At 42.6% G+C, this 20,896-nt stretch overlaps 1 protein-coding gene across 3 annotated transcripts in view; it reads right to left on the bottom strand.

Annotated features, from left to right (window-relative positions):
* LOC109900095 (endothelial PAS domain-containing protein 1) overlaps positions 1 to 20,896 on the bottom strand; it is an 87,087-nt gene that overhangs the window by 31,024 nt on the left and 35,167 nt on the right. For 2 of the 3 annotated variants that reach the window (XM_020495820.2, XM_031835197.1), the window contains exons 2-6: positions 16,664 to 16,854; positions 9,566 to 9,714; positions 6,304 to 6,388; positions 630 to 742; positions 209 to 411 (exon numbers count right to left, since the gene is read on the bottom strand). In XM_020495820.2, coding sequence (XP_020351409.2) covers positions 209 to 411; positions 630 to 742; positions 6,304 to 6,388; positions 9,566 to 9,714; positions 16,664 to 16,854 — 741 coding nt within the window. The remainder of the gene's footprint in view (positions 1 to 208; positions 412 to 629; positions 743 to 6,303; positions 6,389 to 9,565; positions 9,715 to 16,663; positions 16,855 to 20,896) is intronic. The other variant, XM_031835196.1, reaches the window with a different exon arrangement.

Consider the following 20,896-nt stretch of genomic DNA (forward strand, 5'->3'; position numbering starts at 1 on the left):
TTAAACATGGATCGCAATCTACACGCCGCATTTTGGTCCGACTCTCCTTCACCACAAGAGAACCGTTACAGTGTGTGTGTGTGTGTGTGTGTGAGTATGTGAGACTGTTTGTGTGTGTTACGTGTCATTATAGTCCTGTAGGTGAGCTGTGTGTCCCTGTTGGGAGCATGTGTTAGTGTGTGTGTATTTATCTGACAGTGTGCGTTACCTGTCGTCACAGTAGGTGAACTTCATGTCCATGCTGTGACGGCTCAGGAAGGTCTTGCTGTCCAGGGGTGTGTCGATGTTGGAGGGGTGGGGGATGGGCTCACACATCATCAGCAGGCAGGTGAGAGGAGGCTCCTTGAACCCACACAGCCCATGAGGGGCACAGCTGTTGTACACCTTGAGGTGGCCCGTGCAGTGCAGAACCTAAGAAAGCAGAGGAGAAACACTTATATCAACATTATTTTATATAAGAACTATTATCTGTAACATCTGATATCATCTCAATGATGCAGTACGGTCCTATTCTGAATAAACAATGCAAAACATAATTTACAATCAATAGGAAACAAGCCAAGTAGAGGGTTGTTCATGAGTAGTGATGGCAGTGATCTTGGCATCTTCTGTTAGTTCCATGGACTCACCTTCCAGCTGGCTGATTTCAGGTTGACAGTGCGTCCACGGTTTGTCACTGTGCACTTCATCCTCATGAAGAAGTCTCTCTCAGTGCTGAAGGCTTTCCCCTTTGTCCCAGTACCTGTGAACAAACATACACAGATATTCTTCACCTTCATTTTCCAATCACATGTTTGCGATATCACAGTTTTTGTGTGAGGTCAAGGTTTCGGTTTCTTCCACTCCTCTCTGTCCCACGAACGTGCATGCAAGCACACACAAAGGACTCTGCCCCATGTTTCTGACATATCTGGAGCAGCAACTCAGTCCAAAAGGGCTAATCGTAAAGCTGTCAGTGGTGACATTATCTTTACACATTCAGACTATTTTTTAACACTCCTTGTTATTGCATTTCCATTTCTTATTTTGTGTGTTGCACTTGCATTCAGTAGCGTCTGAATAACATGATTATGAAGGCATACATGTATGAAAGTTTGTATAATTATTTCAAATGTATATAGTTCTGTCCTGATGTTCTTGTCTGTTAATGTTCTGTATTATGTCATGTTTTAGGTTTTGTGTGGACCCCAGGAAGAGCAGCTGCTGCTTCAGCACTAACTAATGGGGATCCTAATAAACGTGTAAATACTAAATTCGTCACAGTCTGCAGCCAAGCCATTACATCACAAAGTGAGAGTTCAGCCCTCAGACACTGGCCGCTAGCCGTGGAGCAAGACAGAGCCTTATGGGTCCAGCTAATAAGGAGTGTTAAAGGGGGGCCCCATGACGGGGGTGGCGCCAGGGAAAGGTCTGGCATGGCTGGCAGTACGTGTGGACACAACAGCAGCGCCCGCACTTCCACCAACCTTACCATCCTCCTTTGGTCCCCCATGCCGCCCACCCCTCTATCAACAGTCCCAGGAAGGGGCCTGAGGAGTCGGCCTACTAGGCTCCTTGTCTGACCACTTTGGTGTGGCCCGCCCTGGAACAAGAGAAATTGATTCAAATAGCAACAAAAACAGAACAGCAGAACACTGGGGAGATTAGAGGACAACTGGGGAGATTAGAGGACAACTGGGGAGATTAGAGGACAACTGGGGAGATTAGAGGACAACTGGGGAGATTAGAGGACAACTGGGGAGATCAGAGGACAACTGGGGAGATCAGAGGACAACTGGGGAGATCAGAGGACAACTGGGGAGATCAGAGGACAACTGGGGGGATCAGAGGACAACTGGGGAGATCAGAGGACAACTGGGGAGATTAGAGGACAACTGGGGAGATTAGAGGACAACTGGGGAGATTAGAGGACAACTGGGGAGATCAGAGGACAACTGGGGAGATCAGAGGACAACTGGGCAGAGGGAAGCATGGAAAGAGTCAGTGTGTCCAGAATGTTATTTCTACCATCATTATTTACTCTTAGCATAGTACACAAGCCATGGCCGAGGTAGCTGTTCATGTAGTGTTATTATCTCATGTTATAGCTTTTAATGTAGTGTTATTATCTCATGATATAGCTTTTAATTTAGTGTTATTGCGTCATTATATAGCTGTTAATTTAGTGTTATTGCGTCATTATATAGCTGTTAATTTAGTATTATTACATCATTATATAGCTGTTAATTTAGTGTTATTACGTCATTATATAGCTGTTAATTTAGTGTTATTACATCATTATATAGCTGTTAATTAAGTGTTATTACATCATTATATAGCTGTTAATTTAGTGTTATTACGTCATTATATAGCTGTTAATTTAGTGTTATTACATCATATAGCTGTTAATTTAGTGTTATTACGTCATTATATAGCTGTTAATTTAGTGTTATTACATCATTATATAGCTGTTAATTTAGTGTTATTACATCATATAGCTGTTCATTTAGTGTTATTACGTCATTATATAGCTGTTAATTTAGTGTTATTACATCATTATATAGCTGTTAATTTAGTGTTATTACATCATTATATAGCTGTTAATTTAGTGTTATTACATCATTATATAGCTGTTAATTTAGTGTTATTACATCATTATATAGCTGTTAATTTAGTGTTATTACATCATTATATAGCTGTTAATTTAGTGTTATTACATCATTATATAGCTGTTAATTTAGTGTTATTACATCATTATATAGCTGTTAATTTAGTGTTATTACATCATTATATAGCTGTTAATTTAGTGTTATTACATCATTATATAGCTGTTAATTTAGTGTTATTACATCATTATATAGCTGTTAATTTAGTGTTATTACATCATTATATAGCTGTTAATTTAGTGTTATTACATCATTATATAGCTGTTAATTTAGTGTTATTACGTCATTATATAGCTGTTAATTTAGTGTTATTACATCATTATATAGCTGTTAATTTAGTGTTATTACATCATTATATAGCTGTTAATTTAGTGTTTTTACGTCATTATATAGCTGTTAATTTAGTGTTATTACATCATTATATAGCTGTTAATTTAGTGTTATTACGTCATTATATAGCTGTTAATTTAGTGTTATTGCGTCATTATATAGCTGTTAATTTAGTGTTATTGCGTCATTATATAGCTGTTTATTGTCCAATGACAAGTGTTCAGAGGGTAGTGGAGTAGTGTTTATAGCCTAGAACTAGAAGTTATGTTAATTATTCGTTGTGTGTGCAATTTTACAACTTCTTCTTAACGCATTAGGACCTCCAGATACTTATTTATTTCAGCTTTTTCGACAGGGACACATGCTGAGAATAAGGTCTCTTTTACAGATTAGCCCTGTATACATATCAATTCACAATATACACATCAATATACACATACATACATATCAATATACACTATACACATCAATATATATGTCAATATGTACAATACACATCAGTATACACATCAATATACATACATATACACATTAATAGACATCAATAAACACTATAGACATCAATATACACATTAATATACAGTACATCAACATACACTATACGCATCAATATACAAGCATAAATAATATGCACATCAATATACACATCTATACACATCAATACCAAATTAAACACTACACACATCAATATACACATTCATGTGCATCAACATACACATCAATTCACATCAATATACAACAATATACACTACACACATCGATATACACAATAATATACATCAATATACACATCAACACATCAATATACAACAATATACACATCAATATATATATATATATCAATATACACTATACGCATTACTATACATCAATATACATCATTATACACTATATATATATAAAGTACCAGTCAAAACTTTGGACACACCTACTCAATGATTTTCATTATTTCTCTATTTTCTACATTGTAGAATAATAGTGAAGACATCAAAACTATGAAATAACACATGGGATCATGTAGCAACCAAAAAAGTGTTAAACAAATATATATATATATATATATTTTAGATTTGAGATTCTTCAAAGTAGCCACCCTTTGCCTTGAAGACAGCCCTAACCTTATTTACATAAGTAGTCAGACCCTTTGCTATGAGACTTGATATTGAGCTCAGGTGCATCCTGTTTCCATTGATCATCCTTGAGATGTTTCTACAACTTGATTAGAGTCCACCTGTGGTAAATTAAATTGATTAATTTAAATTTAAATTAAATTGATTGAACATGATTTCTCCTGTCTCAGCCTCCAGTATTTATGCTGCAGTAGTTTATGTGTCGGGGGGCTGGGGTCAGTTTGTTATATCTGGAGTACTTCTCCTGTCCTATTCGGTGTCCTGTGTGAATCTAAGTGTGCGTTCTCTAATTCTCTCCTTCTCTCTTTCTTTCTCTCTCTCGGAGGACCTGAGCCCTAGGACCATGCCCCAGGACTACCTGACATGATGACTCCTTGCTGTCCCCAGTCCACCTGGCCATGCTGCTGCTCCAGTTTCAACTTCCACCTGACTGTGCTGCTGCTCTAGTTTCAACTGTTCTGCCTTATTATTATTCGACCATGCTGGTCATTTATGAACATTTGAACATCTTGGCCATGTTCTGTTATAATCTCCACCCGGCACAGCCAGAAGAGGACTGGCCACCCCACATAGCCTGGTTCCTCTCTAGGTTTCTTCCTAGGTATTGGCCTTTCTAGGGAGTTTTTCCTAGCCACCGTGCTTCTACACCTGCATTGCTTGCTGTTTGGGGTTTTAGGCTGGGTTTCTGTACAGCACTTTGAGATATCAGCTGATGTACGAAGGGCTATATAAATAAATTTGATTTGATTTGATTTGGAAAGCCACACACCTGTCTATATAAGGTCCCACAGATGACAGTGCATGTCAGAGTAAAAACCAAGCCATGAGGTCGAAGGAATTGTCCGTAGAGCTTGGAGACAGGATTGTGTCGAGGTACAGATCTGGGGAAGGGTACCCAACATATTATGCAGTGTTGAAGGTCCCTAAGAACACAGTGGCCTCCCATCATTCTTCAATGTAAGAAGTTTGGAACCACCAAGACTCTTCCTAGAGCTGGCCGCCCAGCCAAACTGAGCAATCGGAGGAGAAGGCCTTAGTCAGGGAGGTGACGAAGAACCCAAAGGTCAATCTGACAGAACTCTAGACTTCCTCTGTGGAGATGGGAGAACCTTCCAGAACCTTCCAGAAAGTCTCTGTAGCACTCCACCAATCAGGCATTTATGTTAGAGTGGCCAGACGGAAGCGACTCCTCAGTAAAAGGGACATGACAACCTGCTTGGAGTTTGCCAAAAGGCAATTAAACACTCTCAGACCATGAGAAACAAGATTCTCTGATCTGACGAAACCAAGATTGAACTCGTTAGCCTGAATGCCAAGCGTCACGTGGCAGCATCATGCTGTGGGGGTGTTTTTCAGCGGCAGGGACTGGGAGACTAGTCAGGATCGGGGCAAAGATGAACGCAGCAAAGTACAGCGAGATCCTTGATTGAAACTTGCTCCAGAGCGCTCAGATCCTCAGATTGGGGCGATGGTTCCTCTTCCAAAAGGACAATGACCCAAAATACACAGCCATGACAACGCAGAAGTGGCTTCAGGACAAGTCTCTGAACGTCCTTGAGCCCGGACTTGAACCCAATCTAACATCTCTAGAGAGACCTGAAAGTAACTGTGCAGCAATTCTCGGCATCCAACCTGACAGAGATTGAGAGGATCTGCAGAGAAGAATGGGAGAAACTCCCCAAATACAGGAGTGTCAAGCTTGTAGTGTCATACCCAGGAAAACTTGAGGCTGTAATCACTGCCAAAGGTGCTTCAACAAAGTACTGAGTAAAGGGTCTGAATACTTACTATGTAAATGTGATAATACAGTTTTTTAGGTTTTAAAAATTTGAAGAAAATAAAAAAAAAAACAGTTTTTGCTTTGTCATGGGGGATTGTGTGTATATTCATGAGTAAAAAAACATATTTGATACATTTTAGAATAAGAATGTCTGAACACTTTCCAAAGGCACTGTATATATTATACTATAGAACATTCCATGTGCAGAGCATGTGTGTATCTAATTCAGTGTCTCAGAGACACACACTGCTGTGCTCCTCTATTCTCTCGTATTCTCTCGTCATCTAACCCTGACCCTAACCCTAACTCAGAGAGACACTGTGCTGTGCTTCTATCTCGTATTATTATCTAACCCTAACACTAACACTAACCCTAACCTTAACCCTAACTCTTTCACGTGGACAGAGAGAATAATTACCGGTTTTCAGATTGAGGTTCTCGCGAATCTCGTCGTGGTCGCAGGGGTGGGTGAAGTCAAAGATGCTTTGTCCGGTCAACTCCACCTGTAGAGACACACATATTTTTATTTTATTTTATTTCACCTTTATTTAACCAGGTAGGCTAGTTGAGAACAAGTTCTCATTTGCAACTGCGACCTGGCCAAGATAAAGCATAGCAGTGTGAGCATACAACAAAGAGTTACACATGGAGTAAACAATTAACAAGTCAATAACACAGTAGAAAACGAAGGGGGGGTCTATATACAATGTGTGCAAAAGGCATGAGGAGGTAGGCAAATAATTACAATTTTGCAGATTAACACTGGAGTGATAAAAGATCAGATGGTCATGTACAGGTAGAGATATTGGTGTGCAGAAGAGCAGAAAAGTAAATAAATAGAAACAGTACGGGGATGAGGTAGGTGAAAAGGGTGGGCTATTTACCAATAGACTATGTACAGCTGCAGCGATCGGTTAGCTGCTCAGATAGCTGATGTTTGAAGTTGGTGAGGGAGATAAAAGTCTCCAACTTCAGCGATTTTTGCAATTCGTTCCAGTCACAGGCAGCAGAGTACTGGAACGAAAGGCGGCCAAATGAGGTGTTGGCTTTAGGGATGATCAGTGAGATACACCTGCTGGAGCGCGTGCTACGGATGGGTGTTGCCATCGTGACCAGTGAGCTGAGATAAGGCGGAGCTTTACCTAGCATAGACTTGTAGATGACCTGGAGCCAGTGGGTCTGGCGACGAATATGTAGCGAGGGCCAGCCGACTAGAGCATACAAGTCGCAGTGGTGGGTAGTATAAGGTGCTTTAGTGACAAAACGGATGGCACTGTGATAGACTGCATCCAGTTTGCTGAGTAGAGTGTTGGAAGCCATTTTGTAGATGACATCGCCGAAGTCGAGGATCGGTAGGATAGTCAGTTTTACTAGGGTAAGCTTGGCGGCTTGAGTGAAGGAGGCTTTGTTGCGGAATAGAAAGCCGACTCTTGATTTGATTTTCGATTGGAGATGTTTGATATGAGTCTGGAAGGAGAGTTTGCAGTCTAGCCAGACACCTAGGTACTTATAGACGTCCACATATTCTAGGTCGGAACCATCCAGGGTGGTGATGCTAGTCGGGCATGCAGGTGCAGGCAGCGACCGGTTGAAAAGCATGCATTTGGTTTTACTAGCGTTTAAGAGCAGTTGGAGGCCACGGAAGGAGTGTTGTATGGCATTGAAGCTTGTTTGGAGGTTAGATAGCACAGTGTCCAAAGACCGGCCGAAAGTATATAGAATGGTGTCGTCTGCGTAGAGGTGGATCAGGGAATCGCCCGCAGCAAGAGCAACATCATTGATATACACAGAGAAAAGAGTCGGCCCGAGAATTGAACCCTGTGGCACCCCCATAGAGACTGCCAGAGGACCGGACAGCATGCCCTCCGATTTGACACACTGAACTCTGTCTGCAAAGTAATTGGTGAACCAGGCAAGGCAGTCATCCGAAAAACCGAGGCTACTGAGTCTGCCGATAAGAATATGGTGATTGACAGAGTCGAAAGCCTTGGCGAGGTCGATGAAGACGGCTGCACAGTACTGTCTTTTATCGATGGCGGTTATGATGTCGTTTAGTACCTTGAGTGTGGCTGAGGTGCACCCATGACCGGCTCGGAAACCAGATTGCACAGCGGAGAAGGTACGGTGGGATTCGAGATGGTCAGTGACCTGTTTGTTGACTTGGCTTTCGAAGACCTTAGATAGGCAGGGCAGGATGGATATAGGTCTGTAACAGTTTGGGTCCAGGGTGTCTCCCCCTTTGAAGAGGGGGATGACTGCGGCAGCTTTCCAATCCTTGGGGATCTCAGACGAGATGAAAGAGAGGTTGAACAGGCTGGTAATAGGGGTTGCGACAATGGTGGCAGATAGTAGTTATGCCAGCAAGAACACAGACAGGGCCAAACCTTTGTTACATTGTGGTAACACCACTTCAGCCAAACCAAAGAGACTAGTAACACCTGCGTTCAGTCACAGTAAAGAGGTTAGGAAGACTGTTGTTCTCTGAGAGCCTTGGTTATCAGAGAGACCAGCAGTGAGAAATATAGTAGACAAAGCTGACGGTGTGAGAAGTGAGGGAGGGCTGGAGGCCTTCTGCCCTATGTAGCTACAGTAGATAGTGTGTTTGAGCCAAACAAGCCTCTGACAGGGCTGACATTTCACGGCTATGAGAGACATTCCCAGCCTCTGTCTGTCTGTCTGTCTGTCTGTCTGTCTGTCTGTCTGTCTGTCTGTCTGTCTGTCTGTCTGTCTGTCTGTCTGTCTGTCTGTCTGTCTGTCTGTCTGTCTGTCTGTCTGTCTGTCTGTCTGTCTGTCTGTCTGTCTGTCTGTCTGTCTGTCTGTCTGTCTGTCTGTCTGTCTGTCTGTCTGTCTGTCTGTCTGTCTGTCTGTCTGTCTGTCTGTCTGTCTGTCTGTCTGTCTGTCTGTCTGTCTGTCTGTCTGTCTGTCTGTCTGTCTGTCTGTCTGTCTGTCTGTCTGTCTGTCTGTCTGTCTGTCTGTCTGTCTGTCTGTCTGTCTGTCTGTCTGTCTGTCTGTCTGTCTGTCTGTCTGTCTGTCTGTCTGTCTGTCTGTCTGTCTGTCTGTCTGTCTGTCTGTCTGTCTGTCTGTCTGTCTGTCTGTCTGTCTGTCTGTCTGTCTGTCTGTCTGTCTGTCTGTCTGTCTGTCTGTCTGTCTGTCTGTCTGTCTGTCTGTCTGTCTGTCTGTCTGTCTGTCGTCCGTCCTGTCTGTCTGTCTGTCCGTCGTCTGTCCGTCCGTCCGTCGTCCGTCCGTCCGTCCGTCCGTCCGTCCGTCCGTCCGTCCGTCCGTCCGTCCGTCCGTCCGTCCGTCCGTCCGTCCGTCCGTCCGTCCGTCCGTCCGTCCGTCCGTCCGTCCGTCCGTCCGTCCGTCCGTCCGTCCGTCCGTCCGTCCGTCCGTCCGTCCGTCCGTCCGTCCGTCCGTCCGTCCGTCCGTCCGTCCGTCCGTCCGTCCGTCCGTCCGTCCGTCCGTCCGTCCGTCCGTCCGTCCGTCCGTCCGTCCGTCCGTCCGTCCGTCCGTCCGTCCGTCCGTCCGTCCGTCCGTCCGTCCGTCCGTCCGTCCGTCCGTCCGTCCGTCCGTCCGTCCGTCCGTCCGTCCGTCCGTCCGTCTGTCTCCAGGGAAAGAGTACTGGATGTAGTGTACATAAGAAACAACCCCATTATGTATGATTACATAATGTTTCTGCTCACCTGTGTTAAGCCCATTAACTTGTTGACGTTTTCTGAGAGGAAGATCATGTCGCCATCCGATGTAACCACAGTGACGAACCCCTCCAGTGACTTCAAATACATACAGTCCATCTGTCTGTCCTCCTTTGCCTCTGCACTGTTGGGGCAGCCTGTGGAAAACACACACGTCAGATGTGCAACATTATATAACCGTGTGTGTGTGTCGAGCTTGTTTTCCTTCTTGAAGCCCTGGCCAAGGTCCAAAACAAACTTCATACTGCATCTCTAAACACTCCCAAATCCCCTGACCTTCCCTTGGTTGCTTCCCGCACACACACACACACACACACAAACACACACACAAACAAACCTGAGAAAGGCTGTTGCTTTAACGGCGTCTGTCTTAAGGCATACACTAATGAGTTAGCCTAAACCTTGAGACAAACATTCCCAGTACACTGAAAGTACATAATATACTAGCCAGTAGCTTAATCAAATGAAGCAACACAACCCCAACAATATTCTGCAGTCAGCACCACGTTTTTTGAAGCCAAGTGAGAAAATAGAGATAATGTTAATTTGGCATGGGCTGAAAAGGGAGGCAGCAGAACGACTACAGAGTCCCAATGAACAAAACGTGACTCCATGCTGGGGGGGGGGGGGTCGGAAGCCTGTGATTCCTACAGTGTGCTTCCCTTAGATAAGAGCTGTTCTCAAGGCCCGGGCCTGGATTTTGGAGTTTGGCCCAGCATGAGAATGAGGCCCCAGGGGAGCAGCGACTTTCTCATGGGTCCTTGGCTGATGGGAGATTCAACTCCACAGGACCACCTTTGGCCTGAACACTTACCAGTGATTTTGCATCAGTAGTTTTTCTCTCTATGATCTTGAGTAGAACGTTTGGGATTCTAATAACCCCCATTTGAGCTGCACAGAGACAGAGAATAAGCTCAGACGAAGGCCTTGAGGCTGATAAGTAAAGCTTAATAAAGAGCAGTAATACTATCAAGAGCTGTGTGGTTTTTTCTCAGCTGTACAGAGACATAACATGGTTAAATGTACGTTAATAGGTACAGTATAATCAACATCACAATGCAGGACTAATAGTTTCAAAAAAAGCACAGATTGTAAGTCACATGATGCCATAAATTGCATCATTCAATGCAGTGTGTACTATATCCACCTACGGATCTGAGCTCGGAGGACTTTCCTCTTGAATGTTACATTTCACCCCATGTCAGAATCACTGCAGCTCAGTGCAAATGCAACACATTGAACCGTTATAGGGGTGTTGGTGAGACAATGTCATGGCAGCTACATACTTTAACAGGCAGCCTGCTTCTGTTGTCAAATAAGGCTGGTGGTTTTCGTTAAAACCGAGAATGCTAAATCAAGTGTAATTTAATCTTTATCCCTGGGAATATCTGTGTATCAGTGTCATAGTGGCTATCTGAGGGGCCAGTGTGTCAGTGTCCCAGATTAACATGGGCTGCTCTTAAATAACACAAGTGCTTCCCTACTGCCGCGGCAGTGTGTGTGTGTGTGTGTGTGTGTGTGTGTGTGTGTGTGTGTGTGTGTGTGTGTGTGTGTGTGTGTGTGTGTGTGTGTGTGTGTGTGTGTAGGCGAGGGGGAGTTGCATGGCGCCAGGGCAGGTCTGTGTTATGGCTGAGTTGAGAGAAGGAGCGTCAGCCTTACAGTGGCAGCAACCGGGCTTTCCACTGAGCGCCTTAATATCTCGCTCTCCATCCAACTCCAATCAGAAGCAACAGCCATGCAGATAAGATAATCGTCTGTAACATCTCCCCTCTACAGAGCTATTCTATCCCTCTCTCACTCCCCTTCCACTACTGTCCCTCACCGCCCCACTCCAGCCTATTCTGAATCTACACATTCCATCTCCTTTCCCTACTGTTCCTCACAAACCCCACTCCAGCATATTCTAAACCCATACATTGCATCTCATTTTCTATATCGCTCACCTTCTAACTGGCCCTAAACTACCTATAGGTAGAACACCTTCTAACTGGCCCTGAAACACCTATAGGTAGAACACCTTCTAACTAGCCCTAAACTACCTATGGGTAGAACACCTTATAACTGGCCATGAAACACCTATAGGAAGAACACCTTCTAACTGGCCCTAAAACACCTATAGGAAGAACACCTTCTAACTGGCCCTAAAACACCTATAGGTAGAACACCTAACTGGCCCTAAAACAGCTATAGGAAGAACACCTTCTAACTGGCCCTGAAACACCTATAGGTAGAACACCTTCTAACTGGCCCTAAAACACCTATAGGTAGAACACCTTCTAACTGGCCCTAAAACACCTATAGGTAGAACACCTTCTAACTAGTCCTAAACTACCTATGGGTAGAACACCTAACTGGCCCAGAAACACCTATAGGAAGACCACCTTCTAACTGGCCCTGAAACACCTATAGGTAGAACACCTAACTGGCACTGAAACACCTATAGGTAGAACACCTTCTAACTGGCCCTGAAACACCTATAGGTAGAACACCTAACTGGCCCTGAAACACCTATAGGTAGAACACCTAACTGGCCCTGAAACACATATAGGTAGAACACCTAACTGGCCCTGAAACACCTATAGGTAGAACACCTTCTAACTGGCCCTGAAACACCTATAGGTAGAACACCTTCTAACTGGCCCTGAAACACCTATAGGTAGAACACCTAACTGGCCCTGAAACACCTATAGGTAGAACACCTAACTGGCCCTGAAACACATATAGGTAGAACACCTAACTGGCCCTGAAACACCTATAGGTAGAACACCTTCTAACTGGCCCTGAAACACCTATAGGTAGAACACCTTCTAACTGGCCCTGAAACACCTATAGGTAGAACACCTTCCAAATGGCCCTAAAACATCTATAGGTAGAACACCTAACTGGCCCTAAAACACCTATAAGTAGAACACCTTCTAACTGGCCCTGAAACACCTATAGGTAGAACACCTTCTAACTGGCCCTAAAACACATTCAGGTAGAACACCTTCTAACTGGCCCTGAAACACCTATAGGTAGAACACCTTCCAAATGGCCCTAAAACATCTATAGGTAGAACACCTAACTGGCCCTAAAACACCTATAAGTAGAACACCTTCTAACTGGCTCTAAACCACCTATAGGTAGAACAATGCAAAACAGTTCAATCTAAGCAGGCCTAATTATCTTATTGAGTGATAATTCTCTTTAAATGTTTTTTTTCTTGTTTCTTTGTACCAAGCTTATATTAACCTAAGGCTTAATACAAGCAGTTGATCTTATTTCGAAATGTTTTACCTTAATCATCTTATAAGATATTTAGGCTTGCTTAGATTTCAATTTTTGCTATGAAGTTACACTGTTTGACCAGAAGAGATGGCAAACATACTTTTAACAAAGCACACCTGTTAATTGAAATGCATTCCAGGTGACTACCTCATGAAGCTGGCTAAGAATATGCCGAGAGTTTGAAAAGCTGTCATCGAGGCAAAGGGTGGCTACTTTGAACAATCTCAAATATAAAATATATTTTGAGTTGTTTAATTAACCATTTGTTGGTTACTACATGATTCCATGTGTTATTTCATAGTTTTGATGTCTTCACTATTATTCTACAATGTAGATAATAGTTAAAATAAAGAAAAACCCTTTAATGAGTAGGTGTGTTCAAACTATTGACTGGTACTGTAAATATATGTAAAATAAAATATCATTGTATGCATTGATAGTAGTGATAAGCATAAGCTTTATGAGGAAAACGGTGGTGAAGGCACTTTGATGTGCGTTTGTGTGTTAGTGATGCGCAGATTGACTCATAACCCGCAGTCCGCACCATTATAGCCCTGGGGCAGGCGGGTTTAGGTCAGGCACGTGCACAGACCGGCCTCTACCTGTAAAGAGCACAGGCTCCTTTGCCCTTCCAGTCTCCGAAGTGCCCTTTTGGGTGGTGGTATAATTTCCCCCAAAATGTTCATTGCTGTTCAGGACCATTGCTGTTCAGTCGTCGCCAGGTTTTCCACCCCATCCATTGTTTGCGCCTGTTGAGCGTGCGCTGTACCGAGCTCACGCACCCAGTTGCGCCTTTTTCCCAGTCTATCTGAATGGAGATTGCTCGCGCCGGCCAGACCCTGGCGACAGGACCAAGTGACTAAGTGGGCAGTTGAAATCGGCTAGAGGGCACAATTTTTTGGGATCTTGCATTGGAATTATATTGAATGCTTATATAATCACACTATACCACAATAAACATAATGTTCAAATGCCAAGATCATTGAGTGTTTTTGAAGTGACAGGTAGGCTACAGATTTCGTGCCAATCTCCGCTGCACTGTTTTGGTAATTAATATAGGCTTCAAGATAGATAGGGTAATTCACCAATTACAAACAGCCTTTATGAATGCAGCTGTCTTACCAACATAATGCAAACTCAATGCTTGAAGTAGTAGACTAGTTGTTCATGCATGCAAACAAAAATACTGAAGAGCAGTTTGGCTTAGAATACTGACACAACTGCGAATGTGAACGCATGGACCCGAGCAGGACAAAACAAAACATCAGATCTATAAAGGCATGACACCATCTATATGTACGCTAGTTACATTAACAGTAAACAAACGCAGCAAACAAAAGGCGAATGGAGATCCAAATAGACTACAGCCTACTAATGTGAGTGAGATGCAGCCTTTCACAGCTGTCTTGCCAAATAAATATATAGGCCAGCTTCAAACATGGAAAACCATGCCGCTTATGAGTTCAGCAGCACGTTGTGATATGCCGCAATACACTTCTGTGAATCAAAGTAGTCCAACATTATTCTCATATTTGCCCCCCAACATTATTCTCATCTTTGCCCCCCCCAACATTATTCTCATATTTGCCCCCCAACAGTATTCTCATATTTCCCCCCCAACAGTATTCTCATATTTGACCCCCAACAGTATTCTCATATTTGCCCCCCCAACAGTATTCTCATCTTTGCCCCCCCCCCCCCCCCCCTTTAAATTTTTGGAGAATGTGGGAATTGTCCGTGGGTATTTAAAGAACAATCCTGTCAAATTTGTTTCATTTGGTGATCTCATGAAGGACAGTGCTTGTGTACACTTCTCAATTATGGGGTTTGCATCTGGTGGTTGTGTAAAATATATGATTGAATATGAAACTATTTGTGAGAAGATGTAATATGATGTTGGCCTTCTAAACGAGATACTTGTTTTGATATAAAGCTTTAACTAGTCAGTGGCCACACCCCTGTGAGCCCAGACATCACAGAAGGCATCATGGAACTGCCCCTTTTTCCACAGAGTTATACTCCCGTGACAAAAACCCATGACAAAAATGACATTAGACCAGAAAATATGGAGCTGTCGCTACATGTTGAAATGGTTGGCAACTCTACAAAAGGACTAGACCAGAGAACGTGGAGACGAGGTCCCCAATTTGAAATGGCTAATAAATCTACAATCTAAAGAACAGTTATTCAGGCCGCAGCTGTTTAAATACTTTGGTCTGGTAAACTAAGAACATTTCCGAATGGTACTCTGAAGGATACATTATAACAACCTACACCTCAGACAGACTTTGATCTCTGGTGGACAAACCAGAGGCTTTCTGTCGACTGACTATCCAGCAGACGGACCGGCGACCACAGAGAGGGACAACAAAGGCATACACTCGTAAATATGTAAATTGGAATGTATTTTCGAATGAGCGGTTGTTCATGTTCAAATTATAGACATTTCCATGAGTGTAGTGTAGTCAACTGTATGTACTTGAATCCACTCTGAATTTCCTGCTCTTGAGCGGCCCCCACCCCCTTTCCTTTGTCTACCAAGTCGTCATATCGGTTTTGTCCGGGACTTTTTCTTTGTTTCATGTAGTAACCAATGTATGACCTATTGTGCTTGTGTTTATGTAAATCTGTGATTGATTAAGTTATTTAAAAGATTATTAAGTCATTTTAAATATCGCTGATTCATGACTCTATGCTAGGGTTCGTGCAGATATCCAAGGGTTTGCAATGTTCAGTAATGACACAGATGAGGTCAAATTCATTAATAAGCAACTGTTTTGAAAATCTATGAATATATCTGAAGAGTTATATTTGGGAAATTGACACTTTATAAACAATATTTTCCATGGTGCCCCGACTTCCTAGTTAATTAAAGTTACATGATTAGTTTAATTGCGTAATTAAATTACACATAGATAATTGATTTGATAATATACAGGCTTCACATTTAATGGTAGTCAACGCTACAACACTTGTTAGATATTGCTGCACTGTCGAAACTAGAAGCACAAGCATTTTGCTACACTCGCAATAACATCTGCTAACCATGTGTATATGACTAATAACATTTGATTTGATTTTGGTGATTACATGAGTATGGAAAAAGCAAAAGGAACAAGCTCTGTGGCTTTAAAAACTTTGAAAGTACTAAAGTTATGGTTTTCAGATTAGGGCCCATCTCTGGAGTTGATTTGGAGGAGTCACATTTTATGGACAACATGTCGGGAATAGCTGGGGCACGTCGATTACTGTGACTGGAAAGAAGGAGGAAAGGCTTTCTGTACTGTTGATGTTGAGTCTCTCCCGACACATGAAAAGCTGGGTACAGAACTTGTTCTCAACTAGCATACCTGGTTAAATAAAGGTGAAATAAAATAAATAAATACAAAATATGAGATATGCGGTCCAAGCATATGTACAAAACCACTACAATGTCATAAATGGCCACGTGTCAAGTATTTGCAGATGGAATATCAGTGTTGAAGAGGATGCACAATGCTGCAAATCATGTGATGGGAATCATGTGATGGGAATCATGTTCCAGAGTTCACCCAATGCCATGTTAGGGTGAAGGTCAAAGTAACGAGGATCAAACCAATTAAAAAAATTGAGGAGACTGGATATCAACGTGAAAGCGACCAAAAAATGCAATAAATGTTCAAGAGAAAAAAAGGGAACTGTATTATTTTATATTTGCGTGTTAATCTATCACATATAGTCCGGCTGACGGGTGAACTAACACCTGACCCACGCATTTTGTGTGTGTGATTGTATGTGTGTGTCTTCATGTACAGTATGTGTGCATGGTATAGCGCTGACCTGAACCGATGACCTTGCGGGTGCGCAGGAAGCTGATGGCCAGTCTCATGATGGAGGCTTTGTCCAGGTGGGAGCTGACGCTGTCTGGGAGGGGCAGCTGATTGGCCAGCTCGTAAAACACCTCCGTCTCCTTACTACGACGACAGCGTGCCGCGTCACGAGACCTCTCCTTACGCCGCTCCGAACTGTTCCTTGACAGGAAGAGAAGTCAGGTCAGGTGGAGAGGTCTTAGGTCAGATGAGCTATTGGCTACAGGTCTATATCAAACATTGTTGGGTCAAATCCATTTCAATTCCAGTGAAATTAAGGTAGATCAAATTCCAATTATAAATGTTTCTTATTGAAAAGTCCTGAAGATAGTTAGAATTAGAATTTCAGTGTACTTCCTGAATTGACTGGAATGGTAAGGACCCCAACCCTGAACCCAACACTCCTGAATAATGTATTATTTATTTGCGTTATTTCTCTCAGGACCAGCACCAATCACCTGTTGAAGACAGTGAGTGGACACAAATGGGAAAACACATATAGGATATAATCATTGAGCTCAGCAGAGACCCAAGTCTCAAGACTGTGTCTGTGTCTCAACTTCTTTATAGCTGTGCAGATTTAGCATCTTTCCATATCTTAACATATCTTAACAGTCTACTAGTCTTTCTAAATCTTAATAATATAGTACACTAGTCTTTCTACATCTTAATATAGTCCACTAGTCTTTCTACATCTTAATATAGTCCACTTGTCTTTCTACATCTTAATATTGTCCTCTAGTCTTTCTACATCTTAATATAGTCCACTAGTCTTTCTACATCTTAATATAGTTCACTAGTCTTTCCACATCTTTTATTATAGTCCACTAGTCTTTCTGCATCTTAATATAGTCCTCTAGTCTTTTTACATCTTAACATAGTCCACTAGTCTTTCTACATCTTAATATCGTCCACTAGACTTTCCATATCTTAATATATTGTTTTAGTCATTTGTCAATCATGTCCCTCAGTTTGTTACACAATCTCTGCTGGTTCTCATTTCCATCTACAATTGTGACAGACTGCAGATGTGATCATTGGGAACAGTGATGCTTAACTGACTTTTACTCACAATACTGTGAGACAGAGTGAAACAGAGGCAGTGAGGGGAAAGAGAGAAAGAGAGAGGGTAAAAACACTTGCTAAAGATGCATCCAAGTGCTGAACCCACTTCCTCTGTCTCAACAGTTTCCGTCAAGGAAAGCAGGTCAATGCCCAAACATTGTCACCACAAGCTTCTTAGCTTCTCTCACACACTCACACTCACACTCACTCTCTCTCTCTTTCTAGGACACAGACTATTTCTCATGAAAAGACAAAAGATTATTAGAGGCATTGTGCATACCAGAACATTCTCTTCTGACATCCCACAAAGACTCTCTTCGCAACCACTCACAGATGGATTGGATTGAGATATCTCTGAGATGTTTTTGGTGAGCAGAGAACACAGACAGACTCTTTAGTAGTCCATCATATGATAGGATTAGTGTCTTACACCTGAATAGTGCTTAGACTGAGTCCCACTCTCAGCCAACACACACACTGAACGAGAGAGAGAAATGGTGGGGGTGAGTCAGAGAGCACAGCAAACTTCAAGGGACAGGGAATCCTGTAGGTGTTAGAACAACACAGATGTGTACAGAGTTGCAAAAGCTGAGACACACAGACAAAACTGATGGTGTACTTTAGGCTACATCAACATATTCCAACACAAGAAAACTCAGATACAGATATAGCGCAGGTACCAATTAAACTTTCTCTTCCTTCCAAAACAAACATTTGATTACAGAGCAACTTCAAAATAGCTGACTAACAATGCTGGTTGGGCACCCTTAATGTGAGATGTATCAAACTCAGCAGTCTCATTAAGTCAGGGAAGGTTGATTCTAGCTGCGTGTCAATGGGAGGTGAATTGTACCTCTAAACCCCTTCTCTACCAACCAGAGGATCGAATCGCTCTAAACCCCTTCTCTACCAACCAGAGAATCAAACCACTCTAAAACCATTCTCTACCAATCACAGGATCGAACCACTCTAAACACCTTCTCTACCAACCACAGGATCGAACCACTCTAAACCCCTTCTCTACCAACCACAGGATCGAACCACTCTAAACACCTTCTCTACCAACCACAGGATCGAACCAATCGAATATATATATATCCCCATTCCAGTGAACAAAGAGTTAATATATCCCCATTCCAGTGAACAAAAGGTTCACATATCCCCATTCCAGTAAGCACAGAGATAATATATCCCCATTCCAGTGAGCACAGAGTTAATATATCCCTATTCCAGTGAGCACAGAGTTAATATATCCCCATTCCAGTGAGCACAGAGAAAATATATCCCTTTTCAAGTGAACAAAAGGTTCACATATCCCCATTCCAGTAAGCACAGAGTTAATATATCCCCATTCCAGTGAGCACAGAGTACATATATCCCCATTCCAGTGAGCACAGAGTACATATATCCCTATTCCAGTGAGCACAGAGTTAATATATCCCCATTCCAGTGAGCACAGAGTTAATACAGTGGGGCAAAAAAGTATTTAGTCAGCCACCAATTGTGCAAGTTCTCCCACTTAAAAAGATGAGAGAGGCCTATAATTTTCATCATAGGTACACTTCAACTATGACAGACAAAATGAGGAAATAAAATACAGAAAATCACATTGTAGTATTTTTAATGAATTTATTTGCAAATTATGGTGGAAAATAAGTATTTGGTCACCTACAAACAAGCAAGATTTCTGGCTCTCACAGACATGTAACTTCTTCTTTAAGAGGCTCCTCTGTCCTCCACTCGTTACCTGTATTAATGGCACCTGTTTGAACTTGTTATCAGTATAAAAGACACCTGTCCACAACCTCAAACAGTTACACTCCAAACTCCACTATGGCCAGAACAAAGAGCTGTCAAAGGACACCAGAAACAGAATTGTAGACCTGCACCAGGCTGGGAAGACTGAATCTGCAATAGGTAAGCAGCTTGGTTTGAAGAAATCAACTGTGGGAGCAATTATTAGGAAATGGAAGACATACAAGACCACTGATGATCTCCCTCGATCTGGGGCTCCACGCAAGATCTCACCCCTTGGGGTCAAAATGATCACAAGAACGGTGAGCAAAAATCACAGAACCACACGGGGGGACCTAGTGAATGACCTGCAGAGAGCTGGGACCAAAGTAACAAAGCCTACCATCAGTAACACACTATGACGCCAGGAACTCAAATCCTGCAGTGCCAGACGTGTCCCCCTGCTTAAGCCAGTACATGCTTAAGCAGGGGGAGTTACTGCTTACTGCTTAACCCCTGACCTCTGATCTCTTCTGAATTCACAATATAATTCCAAACTAGCCCAGAACCACATATATATGTAGTATTGTGTATTGAAGCACATCAAAAAATAATACTGTATGCAGAACCCAAGCCTTGATTTAAAAAAGAGAAAGGTTTGAGTCTGACAAAAGAGGAGGAGAGGAGAGGCTGCCAAACAGCTACAATTACACTAAACCGCAAAATAAAGGGTGAGTTAAGATGGGGTGGTTATACTAGATCAGGTGAAAGTACCGCAGGATAAAGAAAGAGTATAAAGTATTGTAAGTGATGGTTAGAGGATGTAATCAGCTTTGTTTCCTTTGACTCAAAGTCAGGGCCTTGGAGTGTTGTCTGCCCAGGCAGGGATGTGGTCTGCGGCGGTTCTATTGGGGCATGGCGTGTGGCACAAGGAGGGTGAACTCTGTGTGCCCTGTGCCCTGGTACACCACAGCTAAAGTACACACACACACACACACACGCACACAGAGTTAAATATGTTGTATGTTCAGCAGTTAGAGGTTTGACTTTCTGTGGCTTTTAAAAGCCACAAGATAAGAGTACGGATAAACTGCCAAGAGAAACATTGAATAAAATAGCAAACTTGCTGAAAACTAAACAAAGCTAAATAATCCTTTACTCTGATTTAAAGTTTTATTCAATCAGTTCACTCTGTCTATTTATTTGGTTTCCTTTCTGTCAGTCACTCGGTAAAACAAACTATGGGGAGTATAATCTTAATCACCTGAAGAAAACTGAAATCAAAACCAAAGGGCCAATAGTTGCCGAGCTCACCCACCTTCCCCACCTTTATGGCTATAATACCAGGGCTCGCATTCATTTCCTCAATTCTTCGCTCTTCAGCTCATCTGAAGGAATAACGTGT

Source organism: Oncorhynchus kisutch, linkage group LG11 (genome assembly GCF_002021735.2).
Source record: "Oncorhynchus kisutch isolate 150728-3 linkage group LG11, Okis_V2, whole genome shotgun sequence".
Classification (NCBI taxonomy): Eukaryota; Metazoa; Chordata; class Actinopteri; order Salmoniformes; family Salmonidae; genus Oncorhynchus; species Oncorhynchus kisutch.